General features: G+C 37.8%; 1 protein-coding gene across 1 annotated transcript in view; it reads left to right on the top strand.

The window, feature by feature from the left end:
* The window catches only part of ST18 (ST18 C2H2C-type zinc finger transcription factor), a 169,742-nt gene extending 150,031 nt beyond the window's left edge, over positions 1 to 19,711 (top strand). The window contains exons 14-23 of the mRNA XM_067292323.1: positions 616 to 731; positions 4,130 to 4,192; positions 4,981 to 5,049; positions 10,069 to 10,131; positions 10,227 to 10,307; positions 11,435 to 11,656; positions 14,328 to 14,416; positions 15,945 to 16,048; positions 18,478 to 18,621; positions 19,460 to 19,711. Of these exons, the coding sequence (XP_067148424.1) occupies positions 616 to 731; positions 4,130 to 4,192; positions 4,981 to 5,049; positions 10,069 to 10,131; positions 10,227 to 10,307; positions 11,435 to 11,656; positions 14,328 to 14,416; positions 15,945 to 16,048; positions 18,478 to 18,621; positions 19,460 to 19,600 (1,092 nt within the window). The 3' untranslated portion in view covers positions 19,601 to 19,711. The remainder of the gene's footprint in view (positions 1 to 615; positions 732 to 4,129; positions 4,193 to 4,980; positions 5,050 to 10,068; positions 10,132 to 10,226; positions 10,308 to 11,434; positions 11,657 to 14,327; positions 14,417 to 15,944; positions 16,049 to 18,477; positions 18,622 to 19,459) is intronic.
* Positions 19,712 to 26,792: the final 7,081 nt, after the last annotated feature.

Here is a 26,792-nt window from a genome sequence, read left to right as displayed (position 1 = left end):
TTTAGCAGCCTACTACTAAAGAAAATTTCAAAGCACTTTTGTACTTATGATTTGTATTTTTACAAGAATCTGCTCTATAGATAAGATAATAAGTCATCCCATTCTACAGACCTGGAAAGTTTTGCATTTTTACATAGCTTTATGTACAGTAGTTTTGTGATTTATAATTATATGGTACAAAGTTACTTACTTCAATTGTGTATAAAACTCAGTGATGTGCTTGCACAGAAAAAGCAAGAATATACTTCCCTACAATATATGGAGTCCTTGTGTGGCTCTATATATTTTATTCTCTGTGTGTATTTTTCTTTGGTCTTCATCACCACTTTACAAATTAAACAAGATTTTCTTTATATACAGCTTAACACAGCATCTGCCCTCAGGAATAATTACATGAATATACAGTGGTAACATTAAAAATAAAATAAAATAAATAAATGTCTGAAAATACTATGTATTAAACTTTCTTCATCATTTTCCCCATCACTTCTTATGATGCTTTTTTCTAATGTTTTCAAAGTGGTTATCTTCTTGCCACAATAACAATTATTTGCTGAATATAAGAAGGTTCTTAAAGAGAGAAACCTTTTGTCATGTTCCCATCTAATATTTCAGAAAGATCCAGTGAACTCTACAGAAAACATAGAGGAAAAAAAATATCCGGGAGATGTCTCCATACCAAGTCCTAAACCCAAGCTCCATTCAAGAGATCTCAAAAAGGAACTTATCACGTGAGTCACAGAAAGTGTCATGTTTTTCTCTCCCCCTCCTAAAGCCTGACTACACAGTTGTTCTGTGGTTGGAGCACGTCTGTAGGAGCTGAGCCTGGAGACTCATGGGACTGTTCACTGTGGATAATTTCCCACTGGGACTATGCAACTGAGTATAAATGAGGTTTGGAGCTGAGACAGGCCAGGATAGGTTTGAGGGTCTGGACATATTCATGACTTATGCTCTACTTTATTCCCTATATAGATAGGTATCAAAGTTCCTGCTACAAAACACATACTGTTTTGTAGTGTGCTGCAGCTGTGCTGATGTTTAGGTAGTTAGGTAAACAAACTCATTTTGGGCAGTTTTTGGTATAAGTCGACTGCGGAGAGTTTGTGTCTGAGAAGTCTTGGGGACTTCTCAGATATAAAAGATGCAAATTTCATAAAAAGATAAAACACAAGCTGGTTGGGACCTGCCCCAGGGTCTTTTGACCTGTAGGATATCTATGTTTAAGTCCTTGATCTTCTTCCTTCAAAGCAGAGTTTGTCATTCTGTGTAGCTGAAAATCCAGTGGATGCACACACACGCAGTTCAGGAGAATAGGCTGGTACTCTCTTCTCCCAAGTACAGTCTCTCTTGCTCTGTCTTAAACGCCAAGACTTTCCTGTCAAAAACTGCACATTAACCAGTCTGATTCCATTACATCTTTCTGCATGCAACAGCCTGTTTTGGTTTAGAATCGTTTCAGTGAAATTGTTCAAACCAGTTGAAATCACTAGTCACTTTTTAAAATCTCAGCGAGGCTCTTCAAAAAAGCCTTTTGGATTCACATCTACAGCATTTTGATATCAATAGAGTGGTCTCACTGTAATAGTCACCGGGGACTTAGCACTTTTCTTTTTGTCCCCAAAACAAAGTAGGTCTCTCTTGCACTCTTAGGCAAGTGCACTCTGTATTGCTTAGTGGTGATAGTCTATAGCATGTCAGTGCAGGCTCACCCGTAAATAAATGAGTCTCATCCTGTCACCCTGTGTCCTGCTCTCCAGACTCAGTGGCACTGAATCAGTTGGATACGCCTCTTTCTCTAGAAATTACATTTCCCTGGGGCAAGCTTCTCTGAAGAGTGATTCTTTCACCTCATGCCGTGCAGCCTGCATGTTGTCTGCTTATCATATTGTATCTGCAGTTGTAGTTCATGACCTAAATTGCCACAGGTCATGTTTGATTTGCCTCTTTTAAAACAAATGCATACAAAAATTGCTGTGAGTTTATCTGCTGAAAACTTTAATGGCTTTTCTTTTGTAATATTTATTCCTTTGTGATATTGACCAGTTCTGAGGTGGCCATAAAATACTTTTCTACTTCTCTAAATAATAATTCCCCAGAGTATTTACAAGAGCAATGCTTGGCTTACAGTATTTTTAGTATGTGTATTGCACAGTGAGTAGAAACAGATATCTAAAATGTGGCTGTCCAGAAACTTAAACGAGAAATAGTTTTAACATACAAGAAGAATCTATAGGCAATATAGGGAATAGACTGCATTTACTATAAACCCACTGAGCTCAGAACTCATACTGACCAATTGAGTACAGGTGGCTCCATCATGAGGAAGTTTTTAAAATGACATAAGCACTTAACAAAGAAAAATTTCTGAGATAGTAACTCAGCTGCGGTGAACTGTTGTATGAATACCATCTCCTAGCATGTGCTTTCTGTTTTTCCATGTTAATTCTTTTGCCTATAATTGTATTTTGGCACTGATAACTGCATTGCTCAGGTTGAAGTCAGCTGTGCAAACGAGGCTGATGCCTTCCTGAGTCTTTGTTACAGATTTGAAAAAAGCTCCTAGCACTCTTGCCAACTCAGAGAAAATATCCAGATGAGGATCTCAGGTACCCTTCTTCAAGCCTATGAAGCACTGTCTAGAAGTTTCAGTGTAGCTTCTGCTAAGCTACCGAAATCCCTTGGCCTTCTTAACCCTAGGCCCAGTGAGAGAACACACATCCCTTTATAAGGTGACTCCACAGGGTTAGTGTTGGAGTATTTTAAAATAGTACAGAAAGATCTGTTTAATTCACCTGTCTCCCATCCACAGCTTCCCTGAAAAAGTCCCAGAACTTTTGACTTCCCTGCCCTCTTGCAGAGGAACGTGTCCTCATTTGATAGCTGAGCTCAAAGCTGTGACCAAAGAAGGGCTGAGGAACAACAGGAGCTTTAACATCTTCTCCAGTTCCCCAGAAAGAATAAAGAAGGCCTTGAACTAACAGCCTAACAGGCCTAACAGCTATTCCAGAAGCCTGAAAGAGCAAATAAATAAATAAATAAATAGATAAATACAGTCATGTGCCATTCCTGTTGTAAAGATAGACAATTGTGCCCTTTGGGTTCCTCTTTCTTCTGGGGACTGAGCAGGCAAATCTGGTTGACTGCTAGCCTTGAGGGAGCCAGGATAGAGCGTTCCTAGAGCAACAGCAAAAATAATTCTTTAGGGCCCGATTCCTAGATTCAATAAAAATCATTTCCACCATTCTGATGGTATCAAAGGGTCTTTGAAAATGAATATAGACAACGAATACAGAGAGCTCACAGACAGAAACAGACTCCATAAGCTGTATAGAAGGTAAACTCTCTCTTACACCTAGATTGCATAACATTTTTATTTATTTAAAGAACCCCCTATTTAGATGTGCAGGAAATTTGGTTGTTCAGTCTTCAGCATTGTGGAATATACTTCTATCGGCATAAAGGAGCAAGTCTTTTGTGCTAGATTTACACCACCTTTGTATCGTTTCTCAATTCAGCTGAGAAATATCCAGAGAAAATTTTGTGCTCATTCTGAACCTTGTCTGTCTGCACTTATGTGTGCTTTCTGTTCTGCAAGCAACCATAACACCTAATTTCTCACTTGAAGTCAGCAAATAAAGATTGGATGTATTTCTAAAAAAGGTGCTTTATTTTGCTCAGAAGCTGAGGGATGACGTCAGATATTACTATACTCTGGCCTGTATTATACAGGAGGTCAGATTAGAAATTTCAACCTTAACATTTATGAATTGCTATCAAAATTTGGTACCATTAGTGAAACTGTCTTTTCAAGAACCTAAGCCGTAACTGGAAATCTATGCAAAACATGGTGGTTTCACATTACATATAAATAAAAAAAGTTTTGGTTTCTTTGCATGGAAATATGAATACTTTTTCAGTCCTGTAAATATCTATGTCTCAAGTAGTAACTGAAAACTAGAAATGTCATGTAAGTTTTGCTAGTTTTTAGTAATGTCATGATAGTGTTGAGATGGTTAATGATGAATGTGATTGCCCTAAGAATTATTATGTAGTTCACTGCAGACTAGAGTGAGCTTTGTCATGTATTATATATATTCTCACTTCTCACTGTATCTTCTTTGCACAGCTGTCCAACTCCAGGATGTGATGGTAGCGGTCATGTAACAGGAAACTATGCCTCACATCGCAGGTAAGAAACAACAGGAAACCCAAAGCAGGAAGTAGAGCTAATTTTAGCTATTGTCATCTTCGAACAGTTTTATACCAACTATGGATAAGCATGCAAAAATAATTTGTAGAAAATACTCCATACAGAAATGTGCCCCCTTTCTGTTTCTGTTATATTTTGTGAATGTCTTGACTCAATAGATTGATGGAGTTAAGCAACATATGCTTATTACTCGAGCTGCATGTCTTAGGTGAGACCTGCAGATAAGTCATTCTGTAACGTTTTCATTTCCCTAAGCATACAAGCATTTTCCATACAGATGCTAGTGCATGGGATTTTAAATGAGGTTTCTGCAAGCTTCTCTACAAGTGGCTTTGAAATTCATAGATCTACAAACATACACTGTAGGTGCCAACTATTTTGCTCAGAATAGCCTATTGTCAACCTGGGGGATTGAAACAATAATTTCCTGCCTTTCCTTTTGGGAGCAGGATGGAAGCAGATTTTGTCTTTTTCCAACCACATGGACCAGACGTTCTACCTGCCCTTTACACTGGCAACATAAAGAAAGGGCTATCTGTACCACTGCCTCCCTGCAAAGCTTTACAGGGTCTTAGAAACCTCTGGCTCTGACCAAATCACTTTCCAGTAACTTAAGAGCTACAGACTGATATTGGCTGCTACTCCTTTGCCAACAGCAAATATTTTTTTCCCCATTGTAAATCATAGATTGTCCAGAGGTTGTCGTTTTAAGAAAAAAAAAAAAAAAAGTCCTGTTTTAATGATACATTTCACATCTGTTTTCTTAGTGTCTCTGGGTGCCCATTAGCTGACAAGACATTAAAATCTCTTATGGCTGCCAACTCTCAGGAGCTTAAGTAAGTATCGATAATAGCAAAAATGTGATTGCTATTTGTTTCTGATCAGCATGTTCCCTACATTAATTGAATTGTTTATCTGATTTCCTTTGAGCTAGGTCAAGCCTTTGTTCAATGAACTGAATTGAAAGCTTTCCAGTGAGACAGAGTTCACTTTTCTCCATTTGTCTTTCTTCTTTTTTGTATCTCTTCATTTTCATGTACTAACCAGGACCTGAAGGAAGAATATGTAAACACTGAGAAGGAGACTGTTCACACAGTATTTTTGACTCAGACAGAAGCAGGAAGTATCTTACATGTAAGACTGGCAAATAACTCCGTCTGGTCAGAGAAGTTAGAATAAAGCTAAAAAACAAACAGAACTGCAAATCATTTTTCATCATTCACTACCATATATTATGAGTTTAAAGTCACTGAAGCAGACATCAAGTCACATGATTTGGTGCTGGCATAATTCTCACCATGAAATGTCACTTACAAAAGGACTGTGCAGGCTCTACTATACGGACAGATGTATAGGGACACATGAATATTTCAAAAATCTGTAGTCAAGAGAGGCACTGGCAACCAGTCATCTGGTTATTGAATTGCCTCTGTCAATAAGGATGTGGGGAAGAGGAAAGGATAATTAGAGTTCTTTCATAGCTTTCCCTCTGCAACTTGTAAATTGGATCCCATAATAAATGCCTTGGAAATTTCATGAATGTATGTAAAAAGAGGAGACTCCTGTGACTGCACTTTCTGCCCTCCTGGAGGTTCCTTCCTAGTCCAGACTGAAGAAAATAAAGTCTTCTCATGGCACTTTTACAGTATCATAATGGTATTAATAGTAGTAGTAACTACATTCAGGCCTGACTCAGTGTTTAGTCACAAATGAGTTTCCCCAGATCAAACGTTAGGGCATCCCATCCTGTATTCTGGCAATTTGTGTTATAAAAAAGATGCTGAACTGATGGTAGCTACAGAGGTGAAGCTGCTGGAGATGCGGCAAAATGGCAAAGAAAGGCCATTTATATGGGCAACTGATCAAAGCAATTCCCAAAGCCAGTAGGTAAATTAACACACTGGCATAATGCTTCAGCTTTTGGATCACTGAGTCTCAAAGATACAAAATTTGGTTTTAGTTTGTTTTGAAAAGAGCAGCTCAAGAAGCAGGGTACTGACTTGTGAAAATGCTGACAAATTCTAAATCATTTGCTGAGTCATATGTATTTGTCCCTGCTTTTGTTGGCTTTCTGCCATAAATAGATGCTCACACAAATATTTTGAATAGTTGCTCTTCATGCAGCCCCTTCCCCCCATATTCATGTGCGAATAAGGAAATTTGCATACCAATATGGTTATTTTTCCACTAAAGCTTCTAGAGTTTTGGTCATGCCATAAGGAAAGAGGAGCAACAGCATATGACTTAAATGACAAACTGCACACTGTACGCCATGTATAATAAGTGAGTTGTGAAAGACAAAGTCAAAGTTCATGAACATTTCACAGACAGAAATATGTTGCATAATGTACTTAGCATTTAATTTCAATTAACTAGAAAAAGAGCAAAAATCAAAATCTGTTCACAGACAATTTGCAAAAGGAAAAAGGACTAAATAATTTTTTCCACAAATGCACCACCTTATCTTAGTTTCCTTCAAACATTATTCAGGTGAAATTTTAAATAAAACTCTGCTTTTGAGAAGGATTGGCTAAATGAAATCTTATGCCACAAACTGCAATCATACCTGCAGGGGTACAGTATAGTGATGTCGGTAGTTAATTTTATTTCACAGAGGTGTGAGGAAGGGGCATAAATGCTCATAGAATCAGGCCATCAAAGTACCCTTATGTAGTTAGGCATGAATATGAAAAAGCTGTATATTTTTTTCCAAATGTTATTCGCATTTAAATTGCCAGAATTGAGATGGGATTTTGGCTTTAACTGTGAATCTCTAAGCCAGCAAAGTCGCAAGACTTCCATGTGATCTACAGTTTGGAAATAAGGAAAATCTGTTCAAAAAGTGAGCCTTTGAGTCAGAATTGGGAAATTTTAAATCTGAAGATTCTTACTGCACAGAGCAGTCAAAGGTGACCAGATTAAGAAATACTAAAGTTGTTAATGATTTATAGGTTTTAAAGCTATAAGGGAGAATTATGATTGATTATCCTATTTCACTTCCTCTGATTTCACCAAAGAGTTGCTTATCAAGCCTTGAACAGGTTTAAAAGTGTACTTTAGAAAGATATCTACTTTCAGTTCAGAAACTTTAAATAATAGGTAATCAATTCTATCCTTAATTAAAATGTTATAGTGGTTACATGTTGATTTATTGGGAGTGATTCTAGCAGTTCTCCTAGACAGGTTTCATATAACAAGTTGGTACTTATCCCTATTCCATAAGCAGCATGGCGTATTTCAGTCAGTAATTTTCTCAGCTGATCTCTATGGGCTTATATTAACTAAAGTTCGTATCCAGCCCTCTCTGTGAATAGTTCCTGACAGCTTTGCAGTGAGTAAAAGTATCAGAAATGCTCCTAGATCTGCAGCTCAGTGCATCAATTTTCAGAGAAGTTGTAGTTCCTCTAATTAAAGTTAGAACAGTCCTGCTAGAGAACGGCACAAAATGACAAGTACTCAATGGATGTTTACAAAAATGTCTGTGTGGAATCACTGTGAAGCTATCATGGAGAAAAAACTCCATGAAGGGTAGAAGAATCTGTAACCTAGACCCTTTCACGAGTTGATAACTTTCAGCTTGAGTCCTCTGATCCTCCAGTGTGAATCTGATTTGCTTGGCTCTGCACAGGGAATCCGCAACAGAGGATGTCTCCCTAGACTGGGGCACCACTCCAAACTCGTCATCCAGTTAAAAGCTGATGAAGATCCACAAACTGTAGAGCAATATATTGTTGGTGTATCTTATATTGTGGAATTTCAGAATCCGTATAAAGATACAACCAGTATTTGGAAAACCCAATTCAGTGATCATGCACAGAAGTCTTACTAGTGTAGGTTCTTACTAATTTGTCAGTAGTCCACCTGAAATGTTGTTCTATAATTTTATTAATACTGTACTAGTAACATCTCAATCTCAAATCTTTAATGACCCTAAGAATATCTTGAATTCTAATCTGGCTATGACAACTAACTGCTGACAGAAGTGGTAAACACAGAGGAGAAGATGCAAAATTATTTCAGTGTCATTTTTAAGTCCATAACAGATTTGTGATCTGAATGTCTCCCATAAAAAGCTCTTTACTGAAATAAATCTGCATACAGTCTATCTGGACAGCTCTTCCATCTGTGATCATCTGATAAAATTAGTAGCCAAAATTAATACCCATAGTATTTGGCATGTATTCTGGATTTACTTATGAGCACTTACACTCTCCAGACATCTGCCCTTGCTGCTTGCTTCACATAACATTGTGCCCACTCATTATCCCACACTCAGGTCAGCATTTAGCTCTGCACAGTCAAGCATATCTGGGACACTGCAACCCGCACCTCTGCCTTAGCTGTCACTGTGAAGCATGTCATTCTGCCAAAATATTTTGTTCAGAAAATGTCATTACGAAATGTTTTGACATTGTCTTTAAAAAAACCTCCCCTTTCCACAGTTTAAATTATTTGCTGAATTCTACTTGAATCAGTGAATAAATTTGGTCATGCCCAAAGAAATCATTCTTTTGACAAATTAATTGTTCTCAGAAAAATAGTTTCAAATATTCTGTGAAGAGGTAAACTACAATGGATATTACAATTGCATATTTAGGTGTTTTCCATGTCAGCCTACCAACAACTTTAATAAATCACCCATCTCCTCATCTCAGTAAGAAATCAGTAAGAACTGAGCCCTTTAAGGGATTACTGAAAGCTGCAAATTTCCATAGTGGTTTACTACAAGATTATTTGGCACAATTCTTCCTCTAATTCTGATACTCTGTAAAAAACATAGCATTCAAAAGGCCCTTAGGGATGCTTAACATCCTTAGTGCTTAACTTAGTGCTGTACAATACAGAAATGTAGAAATGGCTGGCACAACTTCTAAAAGTCAATATTTTGCTTGTGCTGCTTTATGTTCTGAGGTATGTTTTTGTTCTCTTTAAAAAAACACACACACACAAATACAATTCCATCAAATGAAAAAAAAAAAAAAGATCTCTCTGAAAGATACATAAGATTACTTCTCAGGTGGAAGGTGATATCAGTAAAGTCCTGCTCCGAAACCCACAGAAGTCAATGGAAGGACCCACTGACTGCAGTAGACTTTTGAAGCACACTCTTCATGCCCTGCCAGAGGGCAAGAAGCTTACCCACTCAGAGCGCAAGTGACACAATAACAGGCAGGATTGTTTCTTTTCACTGTATGGATGTTTTGGTATTAAACATTCATATCTGAAAAGGCTTCTGTTTGTTGCACACACACACACAAGCCCCTTAACTATAAGACGTAAGCATAATCCACTTACCAAGCTGAATACCCAATCGAATCTACTGTTAGACAGATACGGTCCTGTTGTACACTTACTGTGCTAGAAAATACAAACTACTAAATTCAAATTCTGGCTCTCACACTGACTGTATTGGCGGCCAAAAGTAAAACTGCTTCTCTGCTTCCATTTCCGCTTCTGTAGATACTGGCAAAGTGCTTATTTGTGTCTGTACCTGAAAACATCAGAGGAATAACAAATGAACACGTAACAGTAAATTTACAAATAGATCAATATCAAGCTGCTTTTTTTTAATGTTGATCCCAGCACAAGGAAAAACGTTTGGTGAAAACAGTGTTATAAACTATTTAAATCCGTGCATCATATGCAGTATACTTCACATTGCAGATTAAAATTCAGGTATAAAATAAAAAATGAAAGCAGGTTGCTCATTTAAAAAAATGAACAAGAACTAGTTTTAATTATTCAGCAAAAACTCTATTGTTCTTTCTTCCATTCTAGACAAAATGCACAAGGTACAGTTTATTTACTGTTACCTTTGTGGCTGTATTTTGTAAGCTCTCTGTATTTTCCTATAGGTGTCCGACACCTGGCTGCGATGGTTCTGGCCATGTGACTGGGAATTATGCATCACACAGAAGGTAAGAATTATCCCATTGTCTGGAGCTGCAGCGCTCAGAGTTCTCAACAAGCAGCAGTGGAAAGAAGTTGCTTTTATCCTGTGTACTTCTTTCAGCTTGTCCGGTTGTCCTCGTGCCAGGAAAGGTGGTATCAAAGTGGCTCCTACCAAGGAAGAAAAAGAAGACCCTGAACTTAAGTGAGTAGCAAAAGCACAGGTCTACCAGCAGTGAAGGGGCAAAAAAACGCAAAACAGTAAAAGCTCAGGACTTGATGCATCATAGGAAATGCCCTAGTTAATCTGAGGCACATGAGAACATGTCCTAGAGCTGGAGACAAATCAAGTGTTTCTGCTACTAGTGAAGCTGGTGGAGTTCATCACCTTGGAGCTTGAACAGTTGGGCAGGGTTGCTGCATTTGCTTTCATTATTCCAATTATTTTAAACAGTGCCATGCAAGTGCCACTTGGTTGAGAATTTGGCAAAATTAAGGAAAATAAAAAATTTCTGCCTGTAGGGAAATCTTCCCGTATCAGCTGTGGTCATCATCAGCATGGACCCAAATAATAAACCCAAATTGCAAACAGTCACCAAAATCATGAATACAGAGTGCTAGAATTGACCCAATGAAACAATTAAATCACAGTGACACCTTCAAAATATATCCCAGAGAACTTACATGTGTGTAAGTCTCATGCCCTTCCTCTATGTATGAGTTAAAATTTCACTTGAGGTGAAAACTGGTAGCTCAGTAGAGATTCACTATGTTCCTTACTTGAATGTACATTCCATTAAATAAGTAAACGATCGACTGCCAGAATAGAGATATGAAGATTTGGTTACACTCAGTATGGTTCTTAATACTTGCTAATGATATATAAGAGGCTGACAGCAGTGCAGAAAATCCCAAGTTTCTCTTTGCAAGTATTTGCATGTGATAATACAAGTTTTCCAACTACAGAAACCCACCCTCTGCTTTGTGCCAGAAACATAAATAGAGAAGAGCAAATGCTGACTTTTCATACATTTCTAAAAGTGTGATTTATTCCTCTGATAGAATTTCAGTTTTCTGGTAAAATACTATCTAAACAAATGTTCTAGTTCCTTAGGCTGTACAACTGTATTTTAAGTTGCCTAAGATTGAAATAAGCTGAATGCCTAAAGCTCAGCTTGACATGAATGGGTACAGCATATCTCTTGGGACCAAGTTTCAACACATTAGTGTAAGTGGCATAGGCAGTTGGAATTATTTTCTCTTATTTTGTTGAGACTGTCTTCACCTGCTCTGTCTAGTGAAAATGGGGGTTCTTTTCCTGTGTTTCTGTAGATGTCCAGTGATAGGCTGTGATGGCCAAGGTCACATATCAGGTAAATACACTTCTCATCGCACTGCTTCTGGTTGTCCTTTGGCTGCCAAGAGACAGAAGGAGAGTCCTGTCAATGGGTCTTCACTATCCTGGAAACTGAACAAACAAGAGCTGCCACACTGTCCTTTGCCAGGCTGCAACGGGCTGGGTCATGTTAATAATGTTTTTGTCACCCACAGAAGGTATAACTTTGTGTTTTCTCTTTTTACTTCTCCTTAACAATCTGCTGTTGAGTTGGCAACATAAGAGGCTATAGTCTAAATGAATTGTGTTGAAGTCTTTTAAGTAACAATACAGTTTACACTGCAGCTGATGGAACAGAATAACTTTGAGAGGGTTGGGATGAACTTTTAACTCTTCTTTACATTCTCATTGCAGTGTGACTTTCCACATTCTTTGCTTAGTCTTAACACAGTTTCTATATGATTTAAAATGTAATAGAGTTCTTTCCTAGGCAAATATGGAGTTATGCCTGTATATCCTTTACAGAAAATGCAAATATCATTGACATGTCAGGAGAAGGGATTTAGCAAGAGCTATGGCTGCATTCATTCATCATTCCACCAATGGGAAAAGCTATTTTCTTAAAGTTTGTATTTAAACAACTAAAATCAAACAAAAAGTAAACAGGCAGAATTCATATGGATTACAGAAGTTTGAAGTTGTAACAGTTTTTCAAGGAAACAACCCTTATAAAATGGGAATCACATATATAAACAGTAACAATAATCACCATTATTTTATATATCACTATGAAAACCCTAATATCGTTTGAACCTATTCACTCAATAATACTCAAAGAATCTGGCTATAGAAACAGAATTAATACCCGGCGAAGTTTAGTCTTCTGTGTATATCAGGAATTAAATCTATATTCTATCCCTCCTTTGCTTTCTTTCTAACAGTCTGAACCAACTTCTCCAACACAAGAATATCCAAGGTGGTTCAGTCTGATTCAGCAGAACTGTCTGTTAAAAAATCACAGCCTATGAAATCTGGTGTTTAATGGCCCTCCAGCAAGTTCCATTACTCTTACTCTTCCTTTTCCTTTGACCCTTGGGTTTGATTTGGTGAGCCACTCCTGTTTTTCATCTTTTTTCCCATCTCAGTCTCAAGCTTGGAAGTCCTACTGTGGCTCTGCCCCAGCCCACTCCCAGCTCACCCCTAGAAATGGTTATTATTTCTTTGGCTGCAAACTCCAGAGTAATACACAGTCATACAGAGCTCTTAGCTCAGTGGCTAGAGCACTGTCCTAAAGTTTGGGTGATCTGTTTTCAGGTCCATCTGATACAGACACTGTCTACTGTGCACCCAAGTCTCCGTATTTAGTGTTTGCTATTGGGTGGCTCCCAGCTGCCAAAGACAGCTATGTAGGAAGAAACACTCACCACAAGTCCTTAGGTGATATTTTAGGCAGTCTGAATGTGGACTTTGGCCTCTTTCTATCGGTTCCTCATCTATATAATGGATGTAATGGAATCAGCCCATCCTGGGAAGGCTGAATAATAAATTCACCAAAGGGTTGCGAACGGCTCATATGCAAAGTTATGGGGGCACCTAATGGTCTGTAATAGAGAGAAACCCCCATAGCAGTGGGTTCATCCAGTGTTATAATTTTATGATCGATATGCCATGCTGATCTGTTTACATTATGACACAACTGTGAGCTGTGGTTAATTAATGCATGCTAATCAATATGCTAACTTGAAGCAAACAGCATAAAAAGCGTTAGTTTGTTGCAACTCATCCTACAGATGATTCCTATGCTACTTAAGGCTGGATGACATTCAAGAACATGTTAGTTAAAATGGGGTCCTTAATAGCACTCCTGAAGCCTAACAAGTCACCTGTGGCTTTCAGACATTCTTCTGACTAGTTGTTGCTCTGGACAGAGATAATAAATAGTATTTCAGAACTGGAGAACTAGCATGTCCCCCTACATAGCTTTTAGCTAAGCAAGTGTGATGCTAATTTAATCCTGCAAACACTTGTTTTCCGTGTAGAAGCACCATGTTTGTTAGAATCTTTGGGGGTTTTGCAAAAAAAAAAAAAAGTTCAACCATTCTCTTGCTGGGACAAAATTTTGCTTTACTCCTTACTTGGCTACATCTGAATACAAACCAGCATATGGGTATTTCTTCTTTGTTATTTATTAAGATATTATTAAGACAGTGCAATTCATCTTAGGCCTTTAGTGGGCTATAAAAATTGCTTCAGATAATTACCAGCTGATGAAATTGTAAGCTTTGAAGTAGCAAAATGTAATTTAATATTAACAGTGGTTAAAAAGCAAACTGACTATATAACAGAACCATTCTAAAAAGCTATTACAGTCTATAGGGCATATCCAGAGTTATTATATATTGATCATTATTATGTATCAACAAAATGATACAATAGTTGTGCACTGTGGAAATCATCCCATTAACTAAATTTTATTTTTTTAAGAATGGTAAACCTGCCATTTTCAAGGACCATACTGCCCCCCTCCTTTGAAGCATAGTGCTTCAATAAAAACTACAGGAAGTTTTTATTTAGGTTGGTGGGACTTCAAGAATTCTCTAAATTTTTCTTCACATAACTCAATAATAGCTCCCACTGCTATTTGGATTATTCTGAAATGTGTTTAGGAGTTGTTTACTTGTAGGTTGAGATTTCTGTGCCAATTTTCAAGCTGGAATATACAGTTAAATAGCTCTTTATGAGTTATGTCAATCCCTGAAGCTATGCTATAATGGAGATACAGATGTGACCTCAGGTACAGAGGTCTGACCAAGTGCATGATAATATTGCCTGAAAGGATTGTTGCCATTTTCAAGTGGGTGCTAATGTTTTTTTTCCTATTCTTTTCAGTCTGTCTGGTTGTCCTCTGAATGCACAAGCCATAAAAAAGGGCAAAATTTCGGAAGAATTAATGACTATCAAGTTTAAAGCAAGTGGTGGTAAGGAGATTTGTAAAAGATGATGACATTTATTTAGATAGAAGGGCCCTGACTCCCATTTATACATATGCCCCTTTATGCCATTCTGGCATTAATTCTCACTCCTTTCAGTTGTCTCTAGCAATAACAAAACTTCAATAACAAAAATCTTTGCATGATATATTACAAAATTCTCATTTGCATCATGATAGCTCAACATTTGTGGTACCTTCTGGTCTTAACTCAGAGTGTTATTTTTTGATTTGAAGATGTTTTAAATATTGTTATTAGTAATAATGTATTAATTACAGCTCAGAAGGACTTAGCTAACTAATGATTAAGGTAAGAAGGGGTAAATATTGCATGCAGAAATGGATTCATCTCCCTATCTTGAATCCTACATGGTTTAGTTTCTGTGCAGTGCTTTGATGATTTTCCTAACACATATAGTAAATATAAAGGAACAGTTACCAAATAGATATAGGAGAAAATAAGTAGAGTCTGCTTTCTTATACAGCGTAGGTCAGAGAGCTGGACATTGAGCCAGGATTAAAGAGACTTAGCTTTTATGCCTCAGACTGCTGAGTAAAGCGGCTGTGTTATCTTGGGCAAATGAGTTTGCTCCCATGTGCCCTACTCTCTGTCCAAGTTATCACTGGAACAGAGGCTGCTGCTTACAGATTTTCCTTGCTGGGTCCCTAGTAGGCTCAGATCAGGAGTCTGGGTTTTAAAGCAGTAACAATGACAGTGGTAATAATCTCTAAGCAGAAGTGATCTCAGAGTGGTACTAAGCAGAAAGAGGGACATGTATTGCCAGTTATAGCTGCTCAGTATTATTCAGGAAAAGGCTTTCATTAAAGACCTGAAGATCTTTCTTTGCTACCTAACTTGTGGGGATGTAAAAGTCCTCACTCTTTTTTTTTTCTTTTTTTTCCTATGGTGCCTTTTAGCCTCCTGACAGTTTCCATTTTGCCGTCATTTAAGTGTTCATTCAAAACTAAGGCTGTGCTTCTTCAAGTTATTGTGCATAGAGATTAATCCCCACAGTGCTTCTTGCAAGTTCAGTAGCAGGTATAAACGAGCCTACTAAAGTCGGCAAAGTTATACCAGTGGAGATGTTACCCTGGGGCGTTCACTGCAAAGGAAGAGTTGCTGTTATGTTTCTTTTAAACCTAAAAAGACATTGTTAATACTCACTCATCTTATGTGACAGACTTTTCTCTTTTCAAGCATTTCCAGCACTTTTTCCTTTCTCTGTTCTGTAGCTTGTGGTTGCAAGTTGTACTGAAAAAAAAAAAAAATTGAGAAACACAAAAACTCAGAAAGCATTCCTTGCCCCTTACATGTTTCAGCTCATATAGATGTTTTACAGCTAGCCAACAATTTTGACAGTAAAAGCAGAATAAGAGGCAATTTAAAGATCAATCATTTGATCAGAAAACCTGTTATTTTCCTCTTGTTCAGTAACAGGTAACCCAGCTTATTACTTGTATATCCATTTACATGTGAACACTTTAAATCTGATCATGGTACTTTCAACTATTTGCAGGTATTGAGAGTGATGAAGAAATCAGACATTTGGATGAGGAAATAAAAGAACTGAATGAATCCAATCTTAAAATTGAAGCTGACATGATGAAACTTCAAACTCAGGTATAACATCAAAGCAAAAAGTTCAAACTTTTGTTATGTATGTAAATGCTATATTTAAACACAGTTATTCTTGTGCACACATGTTTTCCCCTCACTCTGTAGCATTCAAAACTGCCAAAATCCTACATGCTTTTTGTCAAGGTCTTTTTGTTTTCTGTAAATAAGCAGCAAATTCCTTGGTATTGTCATGAAAATCTGCAGAGTAATAGGTTCAAGACAGTTTGGAGCTAATCTTGGCAAGCAGGAAAACCATATTTACTAAACAAAACATGCATTTTCCTTTGTTGACCAAACCTGTGTTGACCAAACTATACAGAATCCCATGACTGCCATAAGAACTCGTGTTAGGCAAACTATTAGGAAATACCATTACTTCTTATGAGCATACTCTAACTGTTATGAAAGTTGATTTTGTTCTTATCTGTGCCTTAGAAAATTTCCCTACTTCAATTCACCCACTGTCAGTTATTCAAATAGTTTGAATTTTGCCTCCAGGCAACACCTGGTAAAGAATGGGTGCCTTTTGCTAACTTGTATAGCAGATTAATTTGAAGGGGAGCTATGAAAAAGAGTCATTCTCTTTCAGTATTTGTATGCCAGCAAGAGTAAATTAGCCTTAAGATGCTGACTGTAGTTCTATTGAGTGAGCTGAATATGTTCATCCATGCAGAGACAGCTATATACACCTGGTAATTCACCTGGTAAACTAGGCAAAAGCAAGAGCAGAAACTTGCTAAATATGTTAGGAGCAGTGAGAGCTTAGGAAAAAAATTCCTAAATGGGAGCAGATCTGGAAACCCAATATAAGTCTAAACTTACCAAAACAAACTGAGTGTAACCCAGTATACCCCTCTGTATTTGCACCACGCTGGAATGTGTACAGTGCTGATATGTGCTGTTTTTATAATAGCCACAGCTTTTATGGTCTAAATATGGGTGAAGTTTATATCACCTGCGCTGAATCTGAATTGACTGGCTTCACACTACAAAGGTTGTGGGATATCCATCCCAGACTGCACTGCAGTGTTTTTCAGTGTCTGTGGACACTTTTTTTAGTTCTCTCTGGAGAACACTGTGCTGTTTGCACAGATACAAGAAATTGCCTAATTTAAGCAAGCACAGATTTCCTCTCCTCTGAATTTCTGCCTGCTGAGGGCAGCCCGACCAGCAAAGCTTGAACTGAGCTACATTTGAAGGAGTGTGTCCCCTAAGTAGCTTTGCTCTGTCTCCTTTTAATCTAACTTGGCCAGGTGTTAGGCTTCTGTGAGCACACTCCAGAGGCAAAGTTGTAGTGGATTTTCCTGGCACTTCATTACCTCAGGCAGGCAAGAAAGAGTTCTTCACCTGAGGATCGTTTTGGTGTATGATGGTTTATTCCAGTATGACAAAGGGAACTAAACTGGTCACAGCAAGAGACAGATCTAAGCAGTGCAGAGGTACGTAGTCCTAATGAGGAGCGGGTGGGCGCAATGCCTGTGGACGGGACTCTGTTGTTCTGCGCCTTGTGCGGCCCTTAGCAGCTGCTGCAGTGGCAGCGGTTCGGGGAGGGCCCAGTGCGCGGTGGCAGCACTTCCCAACTGCACTGTCTGGTGCCCGTTACTGTGCGAGAAGCTGGGTGGTGGAGAACCAGGCCCTGCCGTCGCCGTCTTTGGTTTTTCAGCACTGCTTTTGCATACGAACCTTCGGAGCTGAGTATATTCCTAGCTCTCTCAGGCTAAAAGAATACCATTTTGCTAACACAGGTGCTTTTTCCTCCTGTTTTTGAGAGCTATGTGTTTCCATCCTGTTGGTCAGCGATGATCTTTGCGATTGTTCTGCGCTCAGCCTCGCGGCTCCCTTCCCGCTCTCTTTTTCTCTTATTGTTTCCAGCGCCGGCCCTCTCTCTAATCCGGACCAGCTCGCAGGGCTGCCCTGTGCCCAGGAGCAGGGCAGGAAAGTAGCACAGTAGCTAATACCGGTGCCGTTGCTATTGTGGTCAATCAGCAGGCATGCTATAAGGCAGGGCGGCAATGCAAACATCAAGCTCTTTTCTCCTTTCTTCCGCCAGCCCTGAGGCCACAGGCTCCATCCCAGCTAGACGCTGGCCCTTCCCCCTCCTCAGCTTCTTGAGGCCTGGAGACTTGAAGTCATTTCTGAGCTCATCTTCCCCACACAATGTGCTCCTCCGGCAGTGGGGCCACTCACCAGCACCTTGCAGACACAGGGTTTCCTTGTGAACTGACAACAAAGTCCGTCAGTTCAGAATGAATATGACTTCTTCCTTGCTGTCAATATTCTGTGGAGAAATTATGTCTATCTTAAAAAAAAAGTACCTGAATTTCCAATCCATAGTGTGTCCTTTCACAATCATGTGACTGTCGGTTTGGGTTCAATCTGCAGTTATAATACAGCCAAGGGTCTTTTTGTTTGTGTGTGTCTGTGATTTTTAGATCACATCTATGGAGAGCAATTTGAAAACAATAGAAGAAGAGAACAAACTTATAGAGCAGAACAACGAGAGCCTATTGAAGGAGTTAGCTGGCTTAAGCCAAGCCCTCATCTCCAGCCTTGCTGACATTCAGCTTCCACAGATGGTAAGACCACAGCCAGCAGCTTCACACCTTCTTTGGGACTGTTTTGCCAGCACTTGAAGCAGATGAGCAAGCTCAGGGACCAGCGGGAGCACTGTAGCTGTGTTAGCAGAGAGCTCTGCTTAGACTAATTTACTCTGCAGAGATGCTGGATCAGTGAACCTGGGGGACTCTGCATGCTAACACTCAGTTGCTTCCAGGACTGTGCTGACACTGTTTTCTCTGCCCTGTACTGCATTGTGCAAGACAGACTTTTCCCCTTTCTCTTCCTCTCTGAATGTCCATCATGTACTAGGCATGAGAACTGCACAACAGAGAATCCTTAGAGTTGTTTTGTTCCTAGATCAAAATTTTCACCTGTTTGATCCAACTCAGTGCTGTGATTTTTCTGGAGCCAGCAAAGCTCAACCTATTGCTCAAAACCTCCAGGTCCTATTTGTCTTACTTGCAAACACAAGCCAAATCCACAAAGATACTTAGAGCTCTAGAATTACAGCCTCTTTTCCCAATCTCAGGTGGGAAATTAGGTGAGGAAAGTTAAAGATATCTCAGCCATAATCCCAGAGCTAAACAGGCCACAATAGAAAAGCAAGTCACATTGAAGACTATATCGCCAGTCCCTGTTGTTGTTGGGGGAGTGCATGGTCCCCCCAACACATGAACCTACCTTCCCTTCTACAAACCCTCCATTAAATTGGGTGACTGTCGTGTTTTGACATTTGCCCAGTTGCCATGTCACTGCTTTTCCATGCTTTGGGATGGGGTGTGTTTTTTTTTTTTTTTTTTTTCTGTGGCCTTAATTTTATCTCCTACAATTATAATCTGTTTTGTCTTCATTTAGGGGCCAATCAGTGAGCAGAATTTCGAAGCATATGTAAATACACTCACAGACATGTACAGCAATCTGGAACGGGACTATTCCCCCGAATGCAAAGCTCTGCTGGAAAGTATCAAACAGGCAGTGAAGGGCATCCATGTGTAGGATGTGAAAGCTGCTGGGCAACAGAAATTACTTAACAGCAGTAAACTCCAGATGGATCTGTTAGGAGTTCATGTACTGCTAAGGGGTGTAGGTTGCCATGCTGCATTTACAATTGCAACATTGCACTAATTTTTTTCCCAGCTGACATAAAAAAAAAAAGAAGAAAAACACAACAGACTATTTGTATTAACAGCAATGCACTCTGTTAGTATATTGTATTTATTTCAGTACAATTCCTTTTTTTTTCTTCTTTTGCACTCAGTTTTTGTAAAGTGAATGTAAAAAGTGTGTGCAACTATTTTTTATATTTTTTATTTATTTCTAATCAAAGAGTTGGTTTTTTTTATCTTTTAACAGCATTTTTGTGGCCTGCCATATTTTTACAAATGTGTTTATTAATTTATTTTCCAATGGGATTTTAAATAGACTGAAAGTTATACTGTAAATTAAATAACTTGCTGGGTTTGTACAGGAAGAAAAAAAACCTATGAAAGTAACAAATGACTGAACTGTGGTTCTAGTTTTATTTTCCTCACATCCTGCTTTTTTATAATGGCTTTGTATCAGAAATGGGTTTGCAGTAACATGAGATGTGAAGATGCATGGAATGAGAAGATAAATGGTGCCCACTAGTGGGGAACTTGGGCTCTTAAAAGCACAGTATGCTGGAAAACAGTGCGTTAAAGAATACGTTAGCAATAATGAAATATAGCAATCAGCAAAGCACTTGACTTGGCTGTGTGATTTAGCCTATGCGAATGGTTATTTAAAATATTTCAAGAGATCTTCAGAATTATTTTAACAATATAATTTTTTTTTCCAATTTAGTTCATTGAAGGAAATGACAATTATCTCTAAACAAGAAAGATATTTGATAGGACTGGTACTTTTTTAGTACGATACGTTGAGGTTTTAACTAAGTGACAAGTATGGTGCCATGGATTTGTATTTGAAAAATGCAAACACATCCCGAGCTGAAGATTTTGTAGATAATAATTAATCAAACACATTTCCCCTGAAATGGCATTTAATACTGGCTTGAATTCACAGAAGCTGAAAAGGCAGCAGTCTGGAGAAGAAGAATATTACTCCAGTGTAGTGGTGGTTGCTTTTCTCTTTAAACGAACTGTAGCAACACAATGATGGGTTTCTCCCCTTCTTATTCGCTACGGCTAGTCTGGTACTGGAGCCGTTACCAGTCTTTCAGTAGGGTACCAAGCGCTACAGAACATAGAGACACACAGAGCTAGGGACACACGTGCACAGCGGTACCTGTGTGTGCCTCGGGATTTGCTTAGCCTGGGTTTGGAGTTTCTGAATTTCTGATCAGTCAGAAGTTAGTGGTTGCTATAACAGAGGCAATGTCTATTTCAGGGATTGTAAGTAATTAAGCATTGTTTCAAAAGTTTTTTTTATATTTATTTTTTTTAAGAAAAAGGTATAAACAACCAGCTAAACTGCCTTTTTTGTATGCACACACACCTCATGTGCATATGTGCCTCAGTGTAAATGTATACATGGATCTAGCATGTGTTTAATTTTTCCGTGCTATAATTAAAGTGTTTATTTTTATTAGCCTCATTTATATTTAGATTGAATATGATGGCATTCACAGGCTTGACATATACAATTATATTATTACTGTTCCTGCACAAAAGTACTATTCAAAAGTGATTCAACTCATGCACTGTGGTCACTGTTCTGCATTAGGTGGGGCTTGCTTTTTGTTTGAGGGTTGATTCAACTCTCCAATCTTAGTTTAGACAGGGGAAAATGTATGTTCTTAGAAGCTGTGTTTATTTTTAAATTGATTTTTCAAAAGCTACCATATGTGCTGTCTAATATAAATAGGAGAACACCAAACAAAAATTTGCTATTAAAGTTATTGTACTTGCTAAAAAACAAAAAGCAAACATTTGCTATACTTGTTAAATGCATACAAAATGAGTTCACTCATTACAAAGACTAAAATTTAATTTACTAAATATTTTAACAAATTTGTTATATATTTTATTTAAGTAAAAAAAAAATCTCTTACTGACCTATGTATTTATTATTATGATTTATTATGGCTTCAGGTTAATTTATCTGTGTTTGGTTGTTTGCTCAGGATGTTCTGTGAAGTACGTTTGTATTTATTTGCCTCCCTTGTACTTGATGTGTTTTGTAATGTGCACTGATTTTTTTTTCTTTCTGTTTTTCTTTTTTTGTGTTTAACTTCATTGATGAGCTATACTGTAAATTAGACCTTTTGTAAAGAGCAATGATGTATGCATTTTTTAATTTGGAGTAGTTTGTATACTGTTTCTTCATACAATTAATATTTCTTACATCAAAGCAACAAAATTGTGTTCTGTGCTGTACATTTGGTGTATGGTAGGAAATAAAATTGATAATGAAACATTGCCACAAGTTTGTTGGGGTTTTTAGCCTCTAGATGCTGACTCGTATTACACATTCTTAACTGCACCTGGCACTATACAATGTGTCAGATGTTTTACTTGCTTTGTGTACAAAATGTGTCATCCCTGTAAGTAAATTTCTGGTATAAATAATTTAATTAGTGTTTTACTTTGTCAATTTGAAATAAGGAGGAGAAAAATGGAACTGCCTAAGAGGTCCTTTTCACTTCTGAAGGGAAAAAAAAATCAAGAAAATAATCACTGCATTATTTAATGCATTCTTTTCTTGGCAGTTGTAGACTTCATTTAAACTGATAAAGTAGAGGATTTGTGCTGACCTTTAACAGCTGCTAAATGATGTTTAAACATAAAAGCCATTGTGAAGTTTCCAAGAGTTCGGAACCGCCCACTGTTCTGGCGTAATTTTCTGCTGAGATTTGCAGTGCTTAGACATTGCACGAATAAAAATCTGCTGGTTTTAGAAAGACAATATTTCCAGTATCTAATAGACTCTCTTTTTCATTGTTAGTTGTAGAGAAAACAAGCCAGTTTTGTTTAGAAAGTGTGCTGATTACTTCAGCAGTATTTCTTGTCTCAGAATCTGACTTCCCATGGATAGATCAAGAATAATTTTTATTAGAATATACAGTAAACTTGAAGCTCATGAAGTAGCTGATGAGTACTTTTTTGAATAAATGTAGCCAGATCAATCCAAAATGGACTCTGACACTAGAAAAGCTGACATCTCCAGAGTTTAAATATATCAGAAGTTCAAAATTTGGATACTCCCAAATCTTGCAGAGTTTGGAGCTGTAGATTCAGTGAAGGATACTTATAGAGAGAAAGGATTTGAAAAATGTGAGTCCATAATATATTTATCTTCCTCCAAATTCAGGGATGCTTATGTCTGGTTATTTAGCTAAGTCAGTTCTAAGAAACTGTTAAGCTTGTTCTGAATTAAAGGGCATGGTGAATGACTATTTCCAGCTTTTCTCTCATCCTCTTTTTTCCGTATATGATCTACACATAAAAAACACCCAATTTAGGCTCCTTTTCATTCAATCTGTGGTCCAAATTCATAGCTGATGTGTATAGATCTTGAAAAGCAGTTGACATTTGTGAGGGGAGTAATAATTTCATTAGTTCTGGCTGTTCAAAGAGGCTTCAGTTACCCTTGCACATAGCATAGCAACAGAAAAAGGGCCCCTTGGTAAGTGGACTAGGAGTATTTAAATTAGTAGACTTCATATGTTGACCTTTTTCTGAAAGAAATTATAAATGGTACCATTTTAAGATCCCTTAAATTCACCTATGCTTTATTTACACTAACATTAGCTTATGTTGTTAGGATATCTTCCTTAACATGGGTACACATTAACACTGTATTGTTTGACATGAAGGAGGTATATTACCTTGTTATGTACAATTTTGGCAATCTTCTAGTATCCACTTTAAATTCTAGCTTTCCCTCTAAATGTATTTTCAAGTCTCTCAACTTTGACCTCTAACTGTGCTTAAGGGTTGTTTCCTGGACAGAGCCAGGCCTGTCCTGGGAAGCTCTGCTCAGCTGGAGTTGAGTTTTCTTTGATCCAGGAGATTTATCCAAGGACAGCCTAAACCGGTTCTTATGTAATTAGTAGTGATGAAGGTAATATTTCTTAACTAATATAAAATAATATTTTTTCAGGTTTCTTTAAAATAGCTGTTTAGCTTTAGCTGTAGATCAGCAGATCTACACAGATCCACATACGTTAGTCAGCAGGTGCTAATGTGATAGTTTCTTCTGACTTCCTGCACGTCACAGATGAAACAGAAACAGGTCTCCCTTAGCAATTTGCCGTAGTGCTAAACAAATAAAGACCAGGGCCAAAATTTTCAGACTTGTCTGAGCCCCTAAATACAAATTAAAAAATTAAAAGGCCTTATTGTCAAACAAGCAGCTCCCCACAACTCATTTTTTAAAGATCTATGCTAATTCTGAATATCTGCTATTTATAATTTTGGGGAAGGGCAGTGACATGAGGATGTTGGTTTCTATGTACGCCTGAGAAAACAGTGCTGTATTCTCAAATGTTTCTAGAAATCTAAGACAAAGGAGCATGAGCAAACAAATATTTTCCTGGTGGTTTTGGACAGGAAATATGACATCCACTAATTAATTGATTAAATTACGCTTACCTGAAGACTGCATCTGGATTCATTTTTAAACAACTTGCTCTGATTAGGTTTATTTCACCCGCATTGAAATGATGGTCTTTCTCCATTTAAAAAGAATTATGTGAACAGTTCAACCAGATTTGTTATTAATCTAACATAATGTATGTCTGTGTGTGTGTGGGGGGGGGACTTTTGCTTCAAATAACCTTTAAAACCATTCCCATCTTCTGAAGTTTTCATTTTTAATAATTGTTTTATATTTATGCCTATAAAAGGGAAAGCAAAGTGATTAATTCAGTAAAAATACATAAATTACATTGATTGAATTAACTTAATTGGAATTCAAACTTTAAATATCAAAGAGAACAAAGGGGAGCAAGAATAGTTAATATTTGCTGTCCTATCAGCTCAGGAAGACAGGTCTCTTAACTGGCCATGACAAAGGTTTTTGAGTCTGTGGAGCAGAAATCAGAATCTGTTTTCTACTGCAATTATATTTCTATTTACTAATTAAGAACCTCTTCTTCCCTGATGGCTTAGTGTATCTAGCTAATTATATCATGATTTTTCCACTCAGAGCCTCTTCATCTTACTCATACTATATTTTACTTTTTCTATTTTTTTCTTAAGTCTCAAGGTTTCTTGATGGGAATTAGTGATTATGCAAAGGCACAGAGTTAGACAGAAGTCAGCTCCTTTAGTCTCTTTCTGTGTTCCTTCAGTGCTATATATTCTGCCTACCTTTGCATTTCTACAGTGCTTGTTTGCCTTATGATTTATGCAGCTGTATTACTCAGAAGCTGCTAGGAGATTTGCAATGGACAATATCCTTTGTTCATCTTGCTTGGGATACTGTGGGATGATGGAGCTCCAGTTAGCTTCTGGGTAATGTAGAACAGTGACCTAGTTTCATTACCTTTCAATATCTCATTCTGGCTTGGTTTTCTTCTGCCTCTTTTGCTCTAGTAAGTCTTAGACAGCCAAGCTTACACATAATTTCATTAAGGATTAGTCTTATTTCCTGTTTGACTTCGTAGTACAAATTGCTTCAGATGCTTTTCATTCTTAACAAATGTTCCCAGGGACATTGTCCAAGTACATCTCAGGACTTTTCAGTTATTTAATAACAATTACTACTTAGGTTGCTGTTATTTGCTCCTGAAACTATAACCGCACAAGTCTTTTCCAAATCAGCTACTGGTTTTCATGCCCAGTTTCACATCCCTTGAAGGATCCTCACTTTTAGAAGCTACAGGCTCAGCTATTTTTGTCAAGCAGGGACTTTTCCAAATTCCCTTCATCTCGGCAATCCAAATAACCAGCTATTAAGTTTTCACATTATTATTTTATAGTATCATTATGTATGTCATGTTAACATTTATTTGCATTTACAGAGCAGCAGAAAATTCCAAGTAGGTACTTACAGGTATAGAAGAATTAAATATCATTGATGTATCCCAACCCTAACTCTATCTCTTACCAAGCTCCTCTTTTACTCCCTTTTGAAAGTCCTGACAGACAACAAAACAACAACTCTCCCCCCCCCAAAAAAAAAACAAAAATCAGGACCAAACCTTAGTTTCTTTATTTAACTGAAAAAATCATCTGTCCAAACAGTTCTCTGTTTGTCATTGTTGCTGAAGTTGGAGCTGGGGCTTAAAGTATCTGGCCAGCAATCTTCTTTAATTACAATCATACATATGATCTCATATGCACCCCCTGTTTGCTTCAGACACAATAAGCAAAATCTGGATTTAGGAGCCACATTCTATGCTGATTTTGAGTGATTCACATTTACTGGGAAGAAATTCATTTGATCCTTTAGAAGCAGGATGAGTTTAGTTCCTTTGGGAGGGACTTGCCTAGAACTGGGAAATAGAATCAGTTTATTAAATCCTGATGTCTTGTCAAAAAGATTTTAGGGAAGGAATGAAGGTTTTAAAAAGCTCATGAAAACCTATTGGGAAAAATTGTGTAAGTCAAAGTCCTTAAGAGAAAAATGCAACACAAGCTCCATAGACTGTACAGCTCAGCTCTTTCCACAAATGCTTATCACAAAAGCATTGCAGTATTGGCTGTAGCCTGAGTGAATGTCTGAAGTTTTCGAGAAGACAACACTAAACCTTGTCTCTGGAAATCCAGCTGTAGCCCCAGCTCTGCCATTGGGGTAACTCTGGGTGAGACGCTTGAGTCTGGCTCTGTTTTCACATCTGTGAAACAAGGAAATGATCTACGTACTCTAAAGTGCTTTCAGAATGAACAATGCCAGTCGTAGAGCATATAGCATATGTGTGCGTACACAGTGAGAGAGAAAGAGCAAGAGCATATTTATAAGAGCATATGGTAGCTATTACTATATGACTAGATATATACTATCAATTCCAAAATAGTAACTGCAGAGCTTGATGAGAGATATCTGCATTACCCCACTACATATTAAATGCCTTGATGGTAGTCATTATACTTCTGATACAAATGCTTCATCCTCTAGCTCTTGAAAAAGTTACATGGTACCAGCTAATGCTTTCAGGACTACTGCCTCTGGTTTAGGTCCTCTGCATGGTTCTGCTTTGTACTCTGCAGGTTCACTGGAAATCCCCACATTTCTTATTTCAAACTCCACATTATTAGTT

The sequence above is a fragment of the Apteryx mantelli genome, chromosome 2 (genome assembly GCF_036417845.1).
Source record: "Apteryx mantelli isolate bAptMan1 chromosome 2, bAptMan1.hap1, whole genome shotgun sequence".
Classification (NCBI taxonomy): domain Eukaryota; kingdom Metazoa; phylum Chordata; class Aves; order Apterygiformes; family Apterygidae; genus Apteryx; species Apteryx mantelli.
The sequence above is the reverse complement of the archived record's forward strand: the minus strand, read 5'-3'. Positions and strand labels throughout refer to the sequence as shown.